The sequence below is a fragment of the Diorhabda sublineata genome, chromosome 10 (assembly GCF_026230105.1).
Source record: "Diorhabda sublineata isolate icDioSubl1.1 chromosome 10, icDioSubl1.1, whole genome shotgun sequence".
Classification (NCBI taxonomy): Eukaryota; Metazoa; Arthropoda; class Insecta; order Coleoptera; family Chrysomelidae; genus Diorhabda; species Diorhabda sublineata.
Window position 1 is genome coordinate 16,252,772 of NC_079483.1, and position 20,187 is coordinate 16,272,958.

The 20,187-nt window shown below is 33.4% G+C and overlaps 1 protein-coding gene across 2 annotated transcripts in view; it reads left to right on the top strand.

Moving 5' to 3' along the window:
* LOC130449497 (uncharacterized) overlaps nucleotides 1–20,187 on the top strand; it is a 112,572-nt gene that overhangs the window by 82,629 nt on the left and 9,756 nt on the right. The window contains exons 11-18 of one of the 2 annotated variants that reach the window (XM_056787350.1): nucleotides 795–996; nucleotides 11,473–11,681; nucleotides 12,975–13,166; nucleotides 14,554–14,706; nucleotides 15,792–15,967; nucleotides 16,810–17,012; nucleotides 18,423–18,695; nucleotides 18,896–19,167. In XM_056787350.1, coding sequence (XP_056643328.1) covers nucleotides 795–996; nucleotides 11,473–11,681; nucleotides 12,975–13,166; nucleotides 14,554–14,706; nucleotides 15,792–15,967; nucleotides 16,810–17,012; nucleotides 18,423–18,695; nucleotides 18,896–19,167 — 1,680 coding nt within the window. The remainder of the gene's footprint in view (nucleotides 1–794; nucleotides 997–11,472; nucleotides 11,682–12,974; nucleotides 13,167–14,553; nucleotides 14,707–15,791; nucleotides 15,968–16,809; nucleotides 17,013–18,422; nucleotides 18,696–18,895; nucleotides 19,168–20,187) is intronic. The other variant, XM_056787351.1, reaches the window with a different exon arrangement.

Below are 20,187 nucleotides of genomic sequence, written 5' to 3' on the forward strand. Positions count from 1 at the left end.
AATCCAATTTTACTCAAGTCTTTCTCTACTTTTTTAACCAATTTGATCCGGGTCTTTCCCTTGGTCTTCTACTTTCTGAATTACACTTTAGTATCGACAAAGCTATTAGGTTTTTGTCTGCTCTCCAAAGATGCTCTATCCATTAAATCCTTTGGTTTTTTATATCTTTCAACTATATCTTCTCCTAATATTGTTCTCATTATATTTATTTCTACTAACGACTTTTATTTTTTGCTTTGTAATTGTTTTTGCGCTGTACATTAATATCGATTATATCATTGTTTTGTATGTATTCATTTTGGTCTTCGTATTTAATATTTTGCTTTTCAACATCTTATTTGTTCTATTAGTTGCTAATATTTTATCCCCTACCCCCTTTTTTTTCATTACTGTTAATCATAATTTCTAGATAATAGAAGTTCTGAGAGACTTCAAATTTATAATCATTTTTATTAATGTCTTTTTGATCTGCTTGCGATACCTGAATTTTTGTTTTATTTTTATTTATTCTTTTTCATTTATTTAATGCTGTTGCAGATAGTGAGTCTTAATCCTTAAAGGAAGTCTTCAGTTTTATTTGTTGGTTTATGTATTTGCTTTTGATTCTTCATAGTTATTGCTATAAGTTTTCTAAATTTTTTGTTCTCTTAGATTATCTACCATATTTGAAACGCTTATTGGAAATCTAGAAACAGTGGTATCCTTCTACAATATGTCTTGTTCAACTTGCTAGACGTTTCTATATTGTAATTGACAAGAATTTTTTATTTTAAAGTAAACAATTTTTGCTACAGGTTGATAGGATTCCACCTTTAGGTGACGGCGCCCCTTTGCACTGGAAATTTTCAGATACTCAAACAATTTGCGATCAAGGTTATGGTTCAGAACGATCACCAGAAGAAGAATACCCTCCGAATCTCACCAGTTTAGATCAAGATTCACTTCAATGTCATCATCATCTGGAACCTCACGCTTGCTACCCTTTCATTACACCGGGTAAGTTTTTATTCTAAGTAGTATAACTTACAAGTATCTTGCGTATCTTCATCATACAAAATCTCATCCAAATCTCCATCAGTAAAATAATTGCCTGATAAATCATATGTTATTCAATTTTTTTGAACTTTTTGTAAGTGAGAAGGAAACGTCGGTGCAATACTAATAAAAAGCTGAGACAAGGACTAACTACACCTTTCAATCTGACACTGACACCTAGAATACATGGAAACACAGTCACCCTACAATTATTATTCCTACAATTGTAAAATCTGTACCTGGCTAGGTCTCGGAGACCCTGTTGGTAGCAGTTGAAGGTTAAAAATGCAGTCTGCCACCTCTAAAATTTTAGTAGAAGGTGACGTAAACGATTGAGTAACAATTTTCCGAATCGATGGATTGGTAGAGGTGAAGAAGTTCCGATTCATTGGCCTCTTCGCTTATGCGATCTTAATTCTTAGGGTTACACAGTAGGACATCTTGAACAACTACTCTAATTGATTTCTATTTTATGTTATTAACCTTTTTTTTAATTTTCATCTTGTTTAATCAATATATTTATCATTACTTTATCGGTTATTACTTCATATATTTCAAATAAAAATCAAGTTTTATCAAGAGTACCTTTTTGGTATAAAATTAAATGATGTTTAAGTTTGTGTTGAATACTACTTGGTTCGAACCGTGTAACTAGCCCCCTCTATGAGAGTCGGAGATAAAAACAAATTCATTTGATGTATCTTCTTCCAAAATATATAATTTTTTTTCTTCAACGCCGTATATCTCAAATACGGATGGCGTTGAGAAAATTTTTACTGTGCATACTTTAAATATTTTTCTATTTTCTATTAATCCCAGAGACGGATCAACTTTTTTTGACACACCCTGTATAAAGTTTGATCCAAACTTATATTTTTATAGCTGTTCTAATTCCAGAGAGAAATGTTGCATCTTCCATATTTATATTCAAAAATCTATTTGTGTAAATTATAAATGGGATTTTTTTTACATGCAAAACATTTTGTATTGGCAAATGAATGTAAGATGATCAATCAATATACTAAAGGCAACAAAAAATTGGTGGTTTATACACTCTCCCCTTTCCTTCTTTTTTTCCCATTCCGTTTAGTTAATCAATATCAGTCACCGACAGAGAAGGTAATTTATTATGGATAAAGATCAGTTGTGATATAATTTAGAAAGGCGTTTTCATAATATACTAGTCGTAAAAGTGGATAAAAGTTGTTTAAACATCCTTCCCTAATCCTCGCAAACTCCCTTTTAGGAAAAAACGGCTCAACAATATTAGATTTAAAAAGAAAACGTCGGTGTTTATCTATTATATACATGGAATTACGCATTTTTTGCTGTAAACTAAAGAGATTAACGGATTCTCCCAGTAATACCGCATTAACCTACATTTTCTTAGAGATAAGGAGAAGTGCTTGATAAATTGCGCATAGAGTAAGATATATTTAATATAACTAAAAGATATTTATCATCCCAAATTTTTGCAAATTAATTTTTTTCTATAGATAACTAACAGGATAATCTCCCCTACCGATATAAATTTTAATACAGTCGAAATTCAAATAATTTTTTGGCATCTGCAAATTCACCAGGACAATTTAGTATGTTAAGTAATTCAAATTTAAAAAAAAAATCAATTATACTATACACCTTGTCCCCCCTCAAGTTAAAACTATTTGTATATGGCAAAAAACTTATAGTAAAATCATGAAAATTTCTACGTTTGGATTAGGTTCGTTAATTCGACTGTAACTTTGTTATTTTGATTGGAACACCCTGTATATTTATACATTTTTGAAATCTACGTAAAATTTAAATATACTTCTAAATAAAAACTTTTTTCGAAAAATGCATACTTTTTGAGTTATTAATTTTTTTATAAATCCATTGCGGATCCTTATAAACTATTTTTTTAATTGGAATCCCTTGAAGATATGAAAATGGTTTCTGTTCAGGTGGATTTTAGCAAGGTCAGACGTATTTGAATCTATGTTGAGAAATTTTACATTCTATACAGGGTTTGTATAAAAAGTGTTCAAAGTTTAACTTCATGAATATCAAATTTCTTTATTTTTTTAAATAGAACCACCCGGTTTTTTCTATTTTAATGCATCCAGGGGTAAAAAATAAGGCAAATTTATGTATACTTTCCTATACCAGGTCAATAACTGGTTTAATTAGATTAACTTTGGCTTCAAATGAACCGTATAGCTTCAAATTGTTGAGGATTCTTTTAACAGTATGCCAGTTTTGTCGTGGTCTAACTGGATCACATGTCACATTCACCATGTATTAAAAGCAAATTTACATAATCTTCGTTATTAAATTGAGAACGAGTAACGTACTATACTTTTTCTACGCCCATTCATTATTTCCATTAAATAAAAAACATCGCAATTATTTAAACTAATTATAATAGTTGATAATAACAATTGAATAATTATTGTAAATCGATTGTGCCTTATTATTTAATTGTGATGAACGGTTATTTATAATTGTAGTACGAAGATTGATCATTGGAAATTGCCTCCGATATTTGTAACGCGTTGACATTTTTCGGTAAAACCGCAAGTCGAAACGTAGAAATTTTCATGATTTTACTATAAGTATTTTGCGATATACAGATAGTTTTAATTCGTCGTGGGACACCTCCAATTGCTACTATAACGAAGTATAAGGTTTAAATGATCAACTGCTCTCAGAAACCCTTGTGAAGAAACGAAATCAGTTCTTCAAACTATGCTGTTTCGTCAGTTCACAATACCCTCAACCATTGATGTTTAGTTAATCACTAGTTGCACACAGAGAGTGTTTCCAGCACTTTTTCTGTTTTGACTTTCTTTTTTTAGTAAGATATTATACGTAGTGACTTGAATCACGTCCATTTTATAGTATTCGTAACCGACAACTGATTAAATCGAGAGTGTGGATGTCTAGTACTTCCGTCTCCGCTGTTCTATTGCAGCTAGGGATTGATGGATTAGCTGTAAATAATGGGTTCTCCAGTATCGCAGCAAGAAAAGGGGACGCAGTATATAAACGCTTTGACACACCACTTTCTCCTACAGTTCTCAACGTTTCCCTTTATGTCAAATGTCATCTTTCTCAAGAACAGGATATTAACGAGTAAGATATTCCACGTAGTGTTTATAATTTTTTGAAATAAAACTATTAAGTGTTATAAAAATAAAGTATTCACTTAGTTTGCAAAGATATACCACAAACCAAATATGACAATTGATTCAGTTTTCGCTAGAAACGATTTATAACCTGAAAATTATAATAAATAAATACATGAATAAGTAATTTCTCTCATTGACGTCAATCGGCGAGGCGGAACGCTCTGGCACTTTGTTTGTCTTTGGGTATTTAGGTTTACGCTGAAGATTCCTTGCTCCCTGGAGCATTATCCTTAATTATTATGGCTTTAAAACAACCCCAGCATCTGGATTTAATAGTTATGGTTCCCACTTTAGGTTTTGTATTAACTGGGAATATTATACACAATTTTCCTAAAATCTGTAATCAAATTATAGAAATAATTCAACAGGACTGTCCAGGATCGCATTCACTCTGTATCAGTATATGAAATACGTCAGTTAACTTTTTGTAAAATACATAAAATTGTGTATACGCGGGCAACTAACATCTTTTCTCATCGCATAATGTCCTCGTAAATTGCAAGTTAGCGACGAGGATGTGATCAGCCTTAGTGGAACCGGGAGAGATTGCATATCGATTTGCAGGTCCTTTTGTTGGTAACTTTTCTTTCTTGTATCCATAGACGCCATGTATAAGTGATTGAAATTCTGTATTTATTGTAATGTTTCCTCTTTCGCAAATAAACCATCTCTCTTCTATGAAATATATTCACGACTATCCTTCAGTTTCGGACAATGCCACTTGAGAGCGAATGATTTTTGACCTATTGTAAGAAAACGAGGGAGATTCCATAAAACTCGCACATAATATTAGCATGGAAATTACCGATGTAGACAAAATAGAACATATGACGAGTCGACGAGACTACCACCCACAATAGTGTCACCTACACTGTTTAACATCTATTGGAGAAACTGTAATGAGGAACTCGCCAATTGAATGGGAGTAAGTAACTTACGCAATACTGATGACACGTTCATGTTTGCTACAATGGTGGAGGAAGTTGTAACAGAATAGAACGGGAATGCGGAACCAAAACAAAACTAATAATTGGGGATGAACAAGACCCATCAGCTTGGCGATTGCGAAAAGTTGCAACTTGGTTGGACGAGTAGACGAAGTTCAAACAAGAATAGCCTTAGCCAGAGTGCGATTCTGAAACTTGATAAAATATGGAAAAGTTCGTACATAACCAAAAACACCAACTTGAATCTGATCTTTATCTTTTCATACGGTTCGTGGGCACTCGAGCTAAGGAGCTCGAATATATTCATTTAAAATGTGGTGCTACAGGAGTTTGCTTAGAATCCTATTGTATGTAGCGCTCGATCACCTATGAGAGTGTGCTCAAATCAAACAAGTCACAGACTATCCCGTTCACGTATCATTACACGTGGCTAAAGATCTAGAAATATGGACGAGACTTGCCAAAGAGGTCACGATACTCATGACTGAGGAATCGAGCAAAGAGAGAGAATCCTGCCATAAATAAGTTCGCTGAAAGGAGTTTACAATCTCTTAAAAGGCGTCTTCAGATTATCCAACACTTGTGACAACTGTGCTCTATATCAAGCGCCAGTAATTCACGTGTTGGTTCTCTCCAAGTGGCTGAGAATGTCCAGATAAGAATGAATCTGTTAAACCTGATGGACACCGTTTTGAAATTCCTGCGACATATGTGTCTCCTTACCAATTATGCGGTGGTTTTCAAGAATCTTTTCATCAATTTTTGCGCACGGTTTGACAATTACAATGTTCAGGCATCGGCTCTTCTCTACATTATCAACGCTGGTGCTGGTTTAGATAGTTTGAAACTGAATCCTCTCGTAATCTTATTATTTTTAATCCGACCATGCAATGCAACTTCGCAAATTTGTATAATCTGACGTAAACTTTCAACGTCATTTTCAAAGTTTCGTCAAATCGGTTGTCCGTTATATAATAACTAGAAGACGATTTATGTTCCAACTGTATTATATAAGACTGTAATAGCTTTGAGTAATGTATGTCGTTAAAATCGTAAAAGTAAAGGGTATGAGATTCATTTCCTCGTCGACGACAAAGCATCGCGTCGCAATAATAGGCAATGCCGACGGCTACGGCCGTATTATACACGGAGAATGTAGTGTGAATAATGGATTTCAAAAAGGAAAAAAGCGTTTACATTACGAATTAAAAATATCATCTCTGGATGACAAAAAAGGGAGTTTTACAAGGATCTCTAAATACATAATGAAAGAGAAGAGACAACATATCTTTTTTTGAAAGGGTGTAGTAGGTACGGGGTTGAATGAGAAAATGTTTAGGTTTCTAGATTTCTCTGAGATATCTGATTTCGAAGCTTCGATTCTGTTTCGCGTAAACTATAACTATTACTCAAAATATATAAGTTCAACTCGAGGGTTTTATTTATTCGTGGAATCCTTCTGAAACACAAAAAAATTTAGAAATTGAATAAAAGACCCATCTATGTGTGCATGAGCTTGTCTTATCATCCAACTACGTAGGAACTGTTTAACGAGTAGTTTCCCAGTCTAATTAGTGATTCAATCTTGTAATTGCCCCAATGAACGGGCATCCCAACGAGTCATATAGCCAGTTATTTGGCAATTTTCAAATTACTGTATTTCTATGGCGTCGGATACGTATCGCTCGACCACATTTCATTACTACGAACGCACAATACGTCATTAAACAATCATTATAAATTGATATGGAATGGGGCTCATAAAAGTCCTTTTATTTTCGTTTCTGTTTCCCCGAAAAGGGGATTTTACATTAAAGCTTCTAAGGATATTCATACTCGAAATGTTCTCGTTCATTTTACTAAAAATATCGTTCTTCAAAGTCGAAATATGGACCTCATGGTCGAAGGTGTAAATCTTGTCTTTGAATAGAAATGTTTCTGAATCAAAGCCGCCACTTTCAGTCTTTCTACTGATTAATTCTGCTTACCGGACGTTCCAACTCGTGGCTTTCTAATTCTGCTTTTAGCTCCATCACTTACAGGTCACCTAAATTCTTAGCCATTTTTACATAACTATTTTTATTATCCAAATTCTGAACTAATGTAAAGTTGTTTTTATTTGTTTAAACAGGAATTTATTTACACGATGTAACTTATTTACTCTTAACTATTCCCTAACGCTGAGATATTCACTGATATTGATTTATACATTTACCGTTTTATTTTTTAAAATGCACTCCTGAGTTAACTTTTGTGTTTGCTTGCCGTTAAATTGTTTACTGACTCCTGCGGCCGCTAGAGCCTCGTTTTATATATTATACATCACATTCTAGAAACTTCGATTCCTATAAATCTCTAGTTTGCCGGAAAAAAACAAAAAGTCCCTCTTAGAAATCGTCTCTATATTATAGTCACAAAAAAATGTAAATATATCACAAAAAATCGTAATGTACATACAAAGCATCCACCAAATTTAGCTTCTACAACATATTGGAACAAGACCGACTTCACGGTCTATATAAGTGGACGAGTCAGCAGACGAGATCGTAACGGTATTATATGTATTTTATGCTTCGTTCTATGTTTAAAAATCTCCATTTTATCCCGGTATTCCTCTGGCAGACTTTTGAAGTCTCCGAAACTCAAGTTAAAGTGGTTGCCGCGTTTACACTCACAGTCGATCAAAAACAACAACGTGTTAATGATTCAGATCTGAGTTTGGATACATCACTTATCTCCTGAATCAAAACGATCATCATTTGAGTAGACTGTAGTCGATGAACCACGTCCGAAGCTTCCAAAGGCACAACGGTCAGCTGGGAAGGTTATGGCTTCAGTATTTTGGGATGCGCATGGAATATTGTTCATCGACTATCTCTAAAAGGGAGATATGTAATAGCGAATATTACATAGAGTTGTTGGATCGTTTGAATGCAAAAATGGAGCAAAAACGGCAAAGACCAAGACCAAGACAGTGCACCGATTCACCAGTCGATGGCAACAATGGTTAAATTGAACGAATAAAACTTCGAATTGCTTTCACATCCACCGTATAGTCCAGATCTGGTACCCAGTGACTACTGGCTATTTGCAGATCTCAAAAACATGCTCACCGACAAAAAATTCAGCTCAAATTAAGATACAATGGCTCAAACTGAAGTCTATTTTGAGGCAAAAGACAAATCCTCCTACAAACACGGCATCGAAAAGTTAGAGAAGCGTTGAAATTATTGTTCTTGAAGGAGATAATATTGATGAATAATGATTTTTGGCAAATTTAAAATCTAAAAGTAATGTCTAATTTTTATGATATCCCCCGCTGTTAGCTTTATACCTGTAAATTAGCTTATATATAAAGTGACAGGTCTTGCAACATTGCTGAACTATTCCCGAAGATATATATTGTGAGTACTGAACTCTAGCCTTAAAGGAAAGTCTATTTAAAACGCATATTACAACTATTCCAACCATCAGAATCATCAGAAAATATCTATAGTCGTGATTTTTATTACCCATAATAAACTTTTCCACTTTACGATCTTGGATTTTAGTTGCTAAGTTCATGAAATAAATTCTCTATGAAAACTAGATCGTAATCGCCTGTATTTCTATCGTGCTTGTGCGTGTGTGTGGGTGTGTCGAAACTCACAGCAGGTAAGCGAGTACATTACACTACCTCAAGACAATATCGATCAAACCCTTGGGTTACCTCAAGCACATTCCCATCTAACAAATCCCATTAGAAAACGTTCCACGGTCTGGAATTAATATAGAAATGCAGTGAAGGACTCCCTAAAGGATAAACATTTTCAGTATTCTAGTTAATATTCATGATTTTCCATTTACTTTTGTGAAAAGTTTACGAGTAGATTTTTTCCGTATAATTTACTTGAAACAATTATGCATGAGAAAAGGAAATTGAATTAAAATTAAATTTGGATTTAATTTATTTCGGAAAATATTTTAATTATATTAATTCGTTCATAAAATTGGTGAGGTGATAAATTGTCGTAACCGTTGCAAAACCAGTACCAAGTGGTACCTAACCTAACATAACCTAACCGAACCTAACCTTACCATTACCGAGTGGTATTAAAATTATCGTGGCTATTGTTTCAATTACCACCTTTTATTTAACTTATTATGTGTTAGTTGGTCTGTCTGTTCAAATAGAATTTTCTACTCATCATCTTCTGATCAAACTTTTGAGAATACAAAGGATTTTTGGCATTTCCCAAGGGAAACCACCCAATAATCATATGAAACAGAATGTTATAGAACTTTTAAAACAAACTTTTAAATTTTTCTAATAGATGGCGTTAAAAGAATATTTATAATTTCGTCAGAAGATGGCGTTACTAACATGATAGGGATTTATATTAAGAGAATGATACGATGAAAGAAATCGATTATGTTAATAGCATTTGAACGATTTTAATTTTCATTGACTGTCAAATTTTAGCAATTCATTCATTTATTTGCAATTTTGTTATTATATAATCGAATTTTTAATAAAGTGACTCGATTTTTTGAATGTTTTAACGATTTATAACAAAGATGCGTTTACACTTGTATGATTAGATTGTCGCATTGTAGTCAAATGGTCGCGGGCTCTAATCTGATTGGAACATGTGCAATTTTTTTCGATTTTCTTAATGTTTTAATGATTTTTAACAAAAATGACTCGATTTTTTCAATTTTTTAACGATTTATAACAAAAATGCGTTTATCTTGTATGATTAGATCGTCGCATTGTAGTCAAATGGTCGCGGGTTCTAATTTGATTGGAACATGTGCAATTTTGTCATTCTATAATCGCGTTTTTAATTAAATTGACCGGATTTTTTCAATTTTTTAACGATTTTTAACAAAAATGCGTTAACCTTGTATGATTGAATCGTCGCATTGTAGTCAAATGGTCGCGGGTTCTAATCTGACTGGGACATGTGCAATTTTGTTATTCTGTATTTTTAATTAAATTAACTTGATGTTATTCATTTTCTAACGATTTTTTGTCAAATAAATAATATGTATGAGATTTTATTCGAATTAGGTTTCAAATGTACAATGGTTGGTACATTGAATCTAATTAAGGGATTACAAAGAAATTCAATTGAAAAAAAAACTTGCAAACTTCATTTCTAAAACTATTTTTATTATTATAAATTTAAAACCTTGCGTGTTTGTAGACATTTCCATTGGTACTACCAATTATCTGTATCCTTATCACAAATAATTATCAAAAACGCTGTATTACCGATAAGTTTTGAGTTCAAACCAACTCCTAAATAGACGAGTGTAAATTGGCGTCAAAGGTTCTATTGAATGGTCTGTTAAATCACCAGATATTACTCTGTTGGATTTTTATATGGAATATATTAAACTAAATTTAGAATGTGTCTCAAATATGAAGTGAATGATGAATAATTTCCATAGTTCGCTCATTGATATCAATTTATTTAACTTCCAAAATATACCAAACTGAAAAACCTGCATTTTTATATCAGTATAAATTGATTTTAGCATACAAATGAAATATTTTGAATTTAGAAGAACCTCTAAAATGACATTTTTCGAATTATCTCGAATATCGACGAATCAAAATTTTCTGTGAAATCGTCTTAAATTATTCTTAACGTATTTGCAGTAGAAACGAAAAGATTGATTTAGAAGCTTCCCAAAAACTAAACCGAACGCCACTGTCCTTATCTTTTGATACCTATTTTAAACCAAGATTCAACTTTCCTTTTCATTAGTAGTCTTCCCTTGATTTTAATACAAATTTTACGGAAACCACCGGTGAATTAGAAATTCTTAAGAGAACTTAAATGTGACATTAGTCGAAAATTATTTTCTGGAATTGAGGCGAAATTGAAAGGTCCCAGCTACGTACCATGCGATGTGTTAAAATTTATGTTCAAAATTACGGAAATAAGTCTTCATCCTCCCGAGACTTTATTTCTACAAGGATCCTATTAAATTACATCATATAGACCATTAGTGAGCACCTAAACTTGGACCATAAGTTACTCTCTGTTATATCTGAACATAAGATTCAAATTCTAGTTCCGTTACGTAAATTACCAATTTTATTCCAAAATTGAAAGCACGCTTAACAAACCAAATTTAAATTGAAAACTTTCGATGAAAAGGTACAAAATGCATTTATCCTCCTATTTTGCTAAATCTCTTTGGAGCCCCTTTCTGGAAGCTTAAAATCGATTGTCGTTTACGCTACAACCGAAGTACGCCTATGTGGACAAATACATTCTCGAATGAATTTTTTCTCGACCTCTATTATTAATTTTTATTTTCAGAAAGTACCTTTGTCGTGAAATTAACAAAAGGTTCGAGAGGTCTTGGTCTCAGTGTAACTGGTGGCATAGACAGTACAGGTTCCTGGCCAGGTTTAATTAGAATTAAAAGACTGTTTCCTCATCAACCCGCATCGGCTTGTGGCCTATTAAACGTTGGGGATTTATTACTAGAAGCCAATGGAATTACGCTTACCGGACTCACTAATTACGTAAGTTCAAGTAAATAAATGTATTTCTGTAAAATATGAAAATTCAGGTGCTTCTCATCTTTTCTTTTGTATTTTACCAAGAAATTCTTTTTTTTTTTGTCATAATATATTATTAAATCATATATACAGTGCCGTAAATAGGGCGGTGCCCAGGCTTAGGGCGTAGACTCTGGGCGGCAGGACTTTTATTTTTTCGGTTTACTCCTGATAAGCTCCCGCTGCGCCCATAGTGCTCGATTCAAACACATACATATCTACATGACAGTATCATCGTCATTAAAAACATCGAATTAGACAAAACATCGCGCTCATACGTGCAGGGTGTTATTTTATGATAGACGTATGGAAACCAAAGTGGTCCAAAAATTAAATCTCAAACATCAGGTGGACGAAGCATTTGCACTAGTGAACTTGCGTTTGAGTTTTAGTGAGTGAGACACAGTGGATGGTATAAGAGGCGAAGGGTCCACTTAAAACAGCTCGTCTGCTTGTTTGCTCGCCGCATATTGAACCCAGACCACGCAGAGCACACGCGAGGGCCAGACCAGCCCACGCGAGGTCCAGATCCATGTCCACGTTTTTTAATAGTAAGGCCCGTCGCAAATTGAACTCGGCCCACGCACAACACACGCCTGGATTATTTTGTAGAACGTTGTTTCAAATGGAGTGGCGCATATTGAACCCATCCCACGGCCATCTCCGACCCAACCTGGTTCACGTGGTACCGAGTTGTACTTGCAACACAGTTTAGTGGGTCGTGGGTAGCTACTTTTAAATAAACCTTCCATTACCAAACAGTTTTTCTCTTAACTGACTGAAAATGGAAAAATTAATCGAAATTGTGAGATCCTTTCCTGTACTCTCTGATTCTACTCATGAAGATTATATGAGAGCAAAACTGAAGGATGATTTGTGGGAAAACATAACAAAAGAATGCGTTGCACTCTTGACCAACAATATCCTTTTCAATTAATTTATGAGTTTCACTAAACTGTCTTCTGTTTAACCGAAATGCCTCCTTGAACATATTTTCTGGGATTTCACCAGATAACTTAAACTCTCCAAAATTCACTCTTTTTCGTAAATACTCATTTGTTTTACTTCTTTTTCTTTTTTTTTTGTTGGTAGTTGCAACATAATAAACCTTTTGTCATCCTCAGATTCAGACTCCAGATCGAGAAGAAGCTGCTGCTTTGTTACTTTTTGAGAAGAATGTTATTCAGTCTTTGCTTTAAACAATAATAATATTAACGTTTATTTTAGATTTGAAATTGTACACTTAAATTATTCTAGGAAGCCCTGGAAGTCCTCCGAACTGCTCCAAATCAAGTAGATTTAAAAATATGTAGACCTCCTCCAGATGTATTAAACTGTGTCAGTCCTATATCAGAAGTTCCTCCACCTCCTCCTAGACGAGAACCTCCTAACAGTCTTAACTTGCCTTCCAATTCTTATACTACTCCAGAGGATGAATATTATCATGGGGTAAGTGTCATATTGAATGACTCAGTAAAGGCAACCTATTTTTAAACAACACAACCAAAAAAAAAACACTTTATTAAAGAAAACATCCAAAGGTACCCATAAAAATCATTTAAAAATGGTCAGAATTGAGAATAAATATAAAAAGTTAATTAGAACATTTCAATTTCGAAACGTTTACAAATTATAATTGAATATTTTTGAAATTGAAACAATTTTATGGAAATAAACATTGCTTCAATGCTTTGAACATAACCCACCATTATCTGTTGTCCAGTTATCGTTTTCCATCACGATCTCATGTTTTCAGATTTGGGAAATCTGAAAAATAATATAGACTATCTGAATCATTGATGTTATCATCGTCATCAGCGTAAAAAAATTTCTTATTACCAATGGAAATTATCACCGAGTTACCTATGCCTATAGTATTTACATTATAAGGACAGAGAATATTTAGAAAAATATGAATTATAATCTTAAAATATAGGCAATTAAATGTGAACTGTATAATTTAAGTTTTTTTTTACCTGTGAAACGATAATTCTGGTACTTTTTCATCACTTCTGTTCTCACAATCCTAAGCAACACTCTGTACCATTGTTAACAAATTCAATAAGTCTACTCTACAAGAAAAAGGTGCCTGTCTAATTTTGGTAACAAATACTTATTAAGCGCAGAGTCCAATATTACGAGGCCGGTTTTTTTTAATCTCCGATACGCTATAAATAAAGGACAAGTTCATATAAATCAATTTGCGTCTTTGGCCTCCTTCATAATCACTACGGCCATCTTTAAACTTTCGACACCATTAACGCACAACACCATCACTCATGAAGTTTTTCTCATACACACGACTCATTCTCCGTACTGTAGAAAACGAATCACACTTCGGAGCATCAATAATGGCGGACATGTTTACGTGGCTATAGCACAACGCCGACTGACGCCTGAATGTCAACAATGGCGCAGTGCGAGAGCTTCGCAGTCACCTACAGCGCATGCCCGCGTAGCGTCTGAACGGAGCGATCGGAGGTTGAAAAAAAACGGCCCTCCATTAGTCTTTCTTTGTCTAAAATTTCAATTGAATAGCGTGCTTGGCCTTTCAGCATCTCTAACCTGAAATTTTCTACTCAAACTATTTAATGAAAATGATCGTTACTATATTTACTAAAGAAATTTAATTCACCGCCTATCCGGGCATATAGACCGAGAAACGTTATCCCTTTTTCTAAAGGGTGTAACAATATTCATGTTCAAATTTAATGATATTATCATCGATCATTACAATAATTAACCAGAATTTCTGCTGATTCTTTCTTAATAAGAATACGATCAAAAAAATTAGACATTTGTGTATGTTTTTAATGAAATGTTTACCTTTTACCAGGAATTTGAAATTACGCTTAAAAAAATTCAAGGATCTCTAGGATTCACACTTCGCAAAGAAGATGATAGTGCTTTGGGGCATTATGTTAGAGCGTTGGTTAGAGAACCAGCACTTACTGATGGACGAATTAGAGCTGGTGATAAAATAATAGCAGTAAGTTCTCTTTTATATTTTATCTTTTCATTGAATTACTCAAATCATCTGCTTTACATTTTTTTTAATATCTTCTCCTTAAATTCTCTAGTTTTATCTATTCATTATCTTCTTTTATATATTAAATTTGCTCTATTTCTTTTATTTAGATTCCTATACATCTATATAGAAATCATCATCGGTATTAATTATACCACCACAGGATTAAGGTTGTTATCTCCCAGTATCTGGAAACGATTTAGGTCATTAATCAGTCATCACTTCTTTTGTTAGATGCCCAATTCCATTTCAAATTATTTATCCTATAAATTCTAGATACATTTGATTCTTCTTCTATATACGTCTTTGTTTTCTTTCTCCAGCTTTAGCACTAGTTGAAGTTTTTGGAAAATTTTTCTTATCATTGTTTAAGTTTCCAGCTTTTTTTTAAACCTGTCTCAATACAATCACACTTCTATTTTTAAAGCCTTGAAATTTTCAAATTAAGAAATAAGCAATACAGTGTTTAATCTGAATTCCATTTAATGGAGATCATCCCGCTCTTTAAATCTGTAAATAATATGAGAAATGGAAACAAACAAAAAGTAGTTGTCGAGGGAGGAATTTAAAATAAGTTTAGGACTAGTAAAAACATACCCGAAATAAAAAGAAAGGACCAGAAATTCTCTTCCTTCGCTACAATTATTCTTCTGGACTCTATACATTTTTTTGTACGAAAATAATTAATTATACAAGATATATTCAAATCTCGTGATTTAATCCTACTGAATCTTAAATTAGAAGCGGAATCAAGACGCATATTATGTTGACAAGTGTTCATTTTCTTTCCAATGTTACCCCAATTTATTATTTTTGATGAGCAGTTCTAAACATCAAGATACATAATTTTATTAACTATTCTTTCAAACGAAATGGTTGTGAAGAGTAGGTGCCACCGTTCTAACTCTTGAATAACACTAATAAATCTAATCTACACGTGTGATTTTTCATTTGTTGGAATTTTCTCGTTTAGAAATGAAAATGTTTGTGATTAACCGTACTGGATACCACTTATATGTATATGTAATTAATATAACTTCTTTTAGGTAAACGATGTGGAAATATGTCCAATGTCGCACGAGCATGCAGTTCAGTTTTTAAGACAGTGTCCTGAAATCGTCAAGTTGCGCCTTTATAGAGATTCTGCTCAAACGCCTGTTGCTACACTTTCACCAACGGAAACAACACCCAGAACATCTTTTTCTCGTAAAGCCCATTTAAGGTAACATTCAGTTGACTTTGTTATTTTTGTACCAACAACAGAAATGGATCATTCTTTTACTTATATTAAATGTATTATCTTTAATAATTTTATAGCTATTTTATGTATTATTCTACATTTAAATAGATATATGAGCGTAACGGTATACTGCAATCTCTATGATCTATTATGTCCACAACAGACCTGCTCTGGAATTCTCTTTTAGAACATCCTTTCTCCTAAAACCCCTCGATGTAGATGCAGTAATCTCGAGCCAAAAAGGGCTTGTATGCTGGTTTTTCTATAAGTATATTGGCCTCCTAGTTTCCCTTCATTTTTCTTGAACCGGTAACCCAAACCAAAAATGCCTCGTTATTCTTGCCTAAGTTATTAAGCTTCATACGGATTTGTCAGATTATATGTCGCGCTTTTGATAATTCATATTCAAGCTCATTTCCATACATCTGGGGAAGTGGTTGTTGGTATTTGGTGCCAGCACTATTAATTAATGTATTTTTAAAAGTTAGGGTAGCAGATCCATTTCACTAAGAATATTTACCAATAATATCTACTTGATCAGAGAGGACCACGCTCTGTGCTTTGTATCATCTGTACTTTCCTAAGATAGCAGGTAGCCTGAGAATGGTCTCATGGGTGAAGTTTATGGGTCAACACATGCAAAACTTTTTAATTTATTGAGGGTTTTGTTCATGCTAATTCTACTCACTTGGTATTTTGTATATCAATAAAAAGTGTGTCTTTTATTTGATTTAGCAATACATCTCAAAAATTAAAAATGATTGTATAGTTGAGTTTAGTATTGAATCGAAAATGTACAATAATATTTTTTTTATATTTTTTAGACAAGAGGCTATGGATATGCTTAACGATCTAGCCGGCCGTAAATTGTGTATGAACACCGATATATACAATCGGTCACTTTCGCCGAATTCTTCACCACGACGTCTGCGTCGACATCAATTCGCGTCAGACGCTTCCCAAGGCGATTACGTCTCAAATAATGATCATACCCAACACGGTGACTACTCTACCTCTCATCCACAAGGTATTCTAATAGTTTGTCAATATTATTTCACCAACATCTACTGTGACACGTTTAAAATCGCGTTAAACCTCCCCTCTTATATATGATTTAAAACTTGCATATTTTAGTCTTTTTTTCTTTTCTTTCGATCGATATATGGAAGTATTACATAGTTGTTGTTGCATCTTCAAGAGGGAGTGGTAATATTGGAATCAATCTATGGTAATAAATAGGTTACATTATAAAAATAGAGAAGACTCGACCAGTGCTCTTTGACAAAAAAAGGTACATGCAAGAATAAAATGTGGGACAGCGAAGAAGGAATCATTTCAAAGGAAAACTTGACAATTTAAACGAAAACTAGTTGAGAGTAAAAACATATCGTCAGTTTGTGTAGAGGTCTGAGAATTGGACCAGAAGAAGATACAAAAGATGAAGTTACTACAAAGAAAAGAAGATCGATTCCTGTGTAGAAGTGAATGAAATGAGTGTCTATTCTGAAGAAAACTACAACAATCATATAGGAGGCCATGGATAATGTATCAACCGTGAATAAGAATAAGAAGGTAGGAAAATCGAAGACTAAATTCATACAAATGAAGAAAACGTTGTTGATTATTATTTTATTCACTATTTTTTCGAAAAATCTACCCTTATTCGGAAGAAATCTCAAAGAAATTAGATGGAATCCACTGTGGTGGTTTCCGCTAGATGGTGCTAGTTATACATTATAAACGTAAGCTGTAAAAGAAAAGAAATTGAATTAGGCTTGAAGAAATAGATAAGAAAATAGTTATGAAAACATGAAGAAAAATAACAAGAAATGGCTTTTTTATTATTAAATTTTTCTCTAAGTAGAAATCGAACATGTTTTGAAGTTGTATTTTTTTGGATATGAATAAAATAAATATTAATTAATTTTCTGTTACTGCCCACCCATCCCATTTGAATACACGGTTGTTTTGGAGGGTAAGTGACAGTTATTACATAACATTGGACTTAATAACTTTTATTTACCATCAAAAACTACCTTTCGGATACTCAGCCCCCATATTGAAACGTCTTGTACTGTTACTTGTGAATGATTTCAATTTACATAAAGATTTTCTGTATAACGAAACCAATTTACCTTGAAAATTTCTCCTAAGAGGGCTATCGCTTTTTACAGATGACACTGTTGAATCTGAATTTTAACCACGGCTCTAAAAATAAACACTACCTATAACTTGATACATTGTGTAAGCATGCAACAATAAATTGTTTACTATAAACCTGCGCTAGCTCTCTAAGGAAAAACATTTCAATAAAGGTCAGATGGGTATAAAATTACATGTCGTATCTGTAGTTTACGATTTCAAAGATTTACGAATTTGAACACCTTATTATTGATTATCGATTGAATTTATGGCAATTTTATTTATTCTAATTTAGACTACGAAATTTATCACGAGCAGTTTCATGAAGGCATCATCCAGAAATGTCCTAGGCCTTTCGACGAGGACGCTTTTAATTCACTCTTCTCGATGGAATCGGACGAAGGAGATCGACCAAATAGACCGAGTTCGTTGGAACTGTATAATCCAAATCAAACCCCGGTGGCTTGTCGCAAACCCCGATTTAATTTTTCATTGGCTCACAACGCCTACGAATTGAATAATTTAGATGCCGAAGTTCTGGATGCACCCAATTTAAAATATAATTTATGTAAGTATTTCTTCCTTTCGACTTTTTTCTTTAGCATATGTGCGACAATATTCTCCAAGCTCTATTTGAATTAACTGAAGAGAGGGAAGGTTTAACTGCGCTATTCTTCACAAAAACAACTGCATAATTCAATACTTTTTTTAAATACATTTATCCAAACCTAGTTGAGACATCCTAACTCTTTTTCATATAATTATCAGGTAATGAAGATGTAAAAACATCAGATTCGGAAGGCCAAGAACCTGTTAGTATGCCACATATTCCGACTACTACTACTTCGAATTTTAGTTACAAACATCCGGCCTATCAATCAGCGCATCCTCAAATTAATCCCGAACCAACAGTAGAACAACCTCCTACCAAGCCTGTCAGTAAAGTTGATGATGGTACTATAAGGAGAAGAAAAAAGGAAGAAAGGGATGCTAAATCTAATCTTATTGCTCAGCAACTACCAATGAAGGAAGAATATGAAGTAAGTTGAAGTTTATGAGATTTAGAAACTTGTATAAATGAGATTGGTAGATGTGAAATCATTCTTTTTTAAAACACTCTATATTTAACTACCGATTAACATGTTGACTTAAAATTTCACCTGCTTATTTTATTATCAAACTACTGTAGTAACAAAGTTTGTACATTTCTCTTACAGATGGCGTGAAAGTATTTTATTAAAACGTTTAGTTATAATATATTATAAAAGATCGTGATGACCTAGCGGTTAGGTCGCATTTTAAAATTTTCTTCAGTTATTTCCTTTCTTTCATTTATTCATTAATCGTGTTTATTAATATTAATAAAAATAACTAATAATTTTTTATTGGAGGAGTACAGTGTATTATAAAATGAATATCTCCTAACCAACTCACTTGTCTTGAAGAATCGTCCATAGATTTATTTTTAACCCTTTCAATGCCAGTATTAATTTATCGATAATTTCTAAAATCATTAAAATACATTTATGGGCCTAATTTATGCAGTTGCAGCAGAAAAATGTTGAAAATCTTGCGCCCGACTTTAGGGGTGGTTCGCAAGCACGAGCTTTCGAAAATGGGGCAATGTCGAAAAAGCTCCACTGGACCGACAATAAGAGGGAGTCGCAGTTAATACCACAAGGTTTTTGTAAATCATTTCCAAATATCTTGAAGTTAGAGGGGTTTAATTGAAAATCGCGTATGGTTCGATTCAACAGAAGTGTTTGACATTTCATAATGGAAAGCCTGGTACAATTTCTACAAATTGTTCAGCTTCATGTCGAAAATCGGCATTCTACGAGAAATGTGTATCGGGTGCTTAGAGCTACTTATGGTCCATATAATCGTCCTAACGAACGTACAATTCGCTCTACCATCAGTAAGTTTGAAATCCATTTTTCGTGATTGGATACCATTCGACGAAAGACACCAAATACAGTACGAATCCATCGTATAGTCCATATCTAGTCCCTAGTGGCTACTGGCTATTCCCTGATCTCAAAAAAATGCGAAATTAAGCT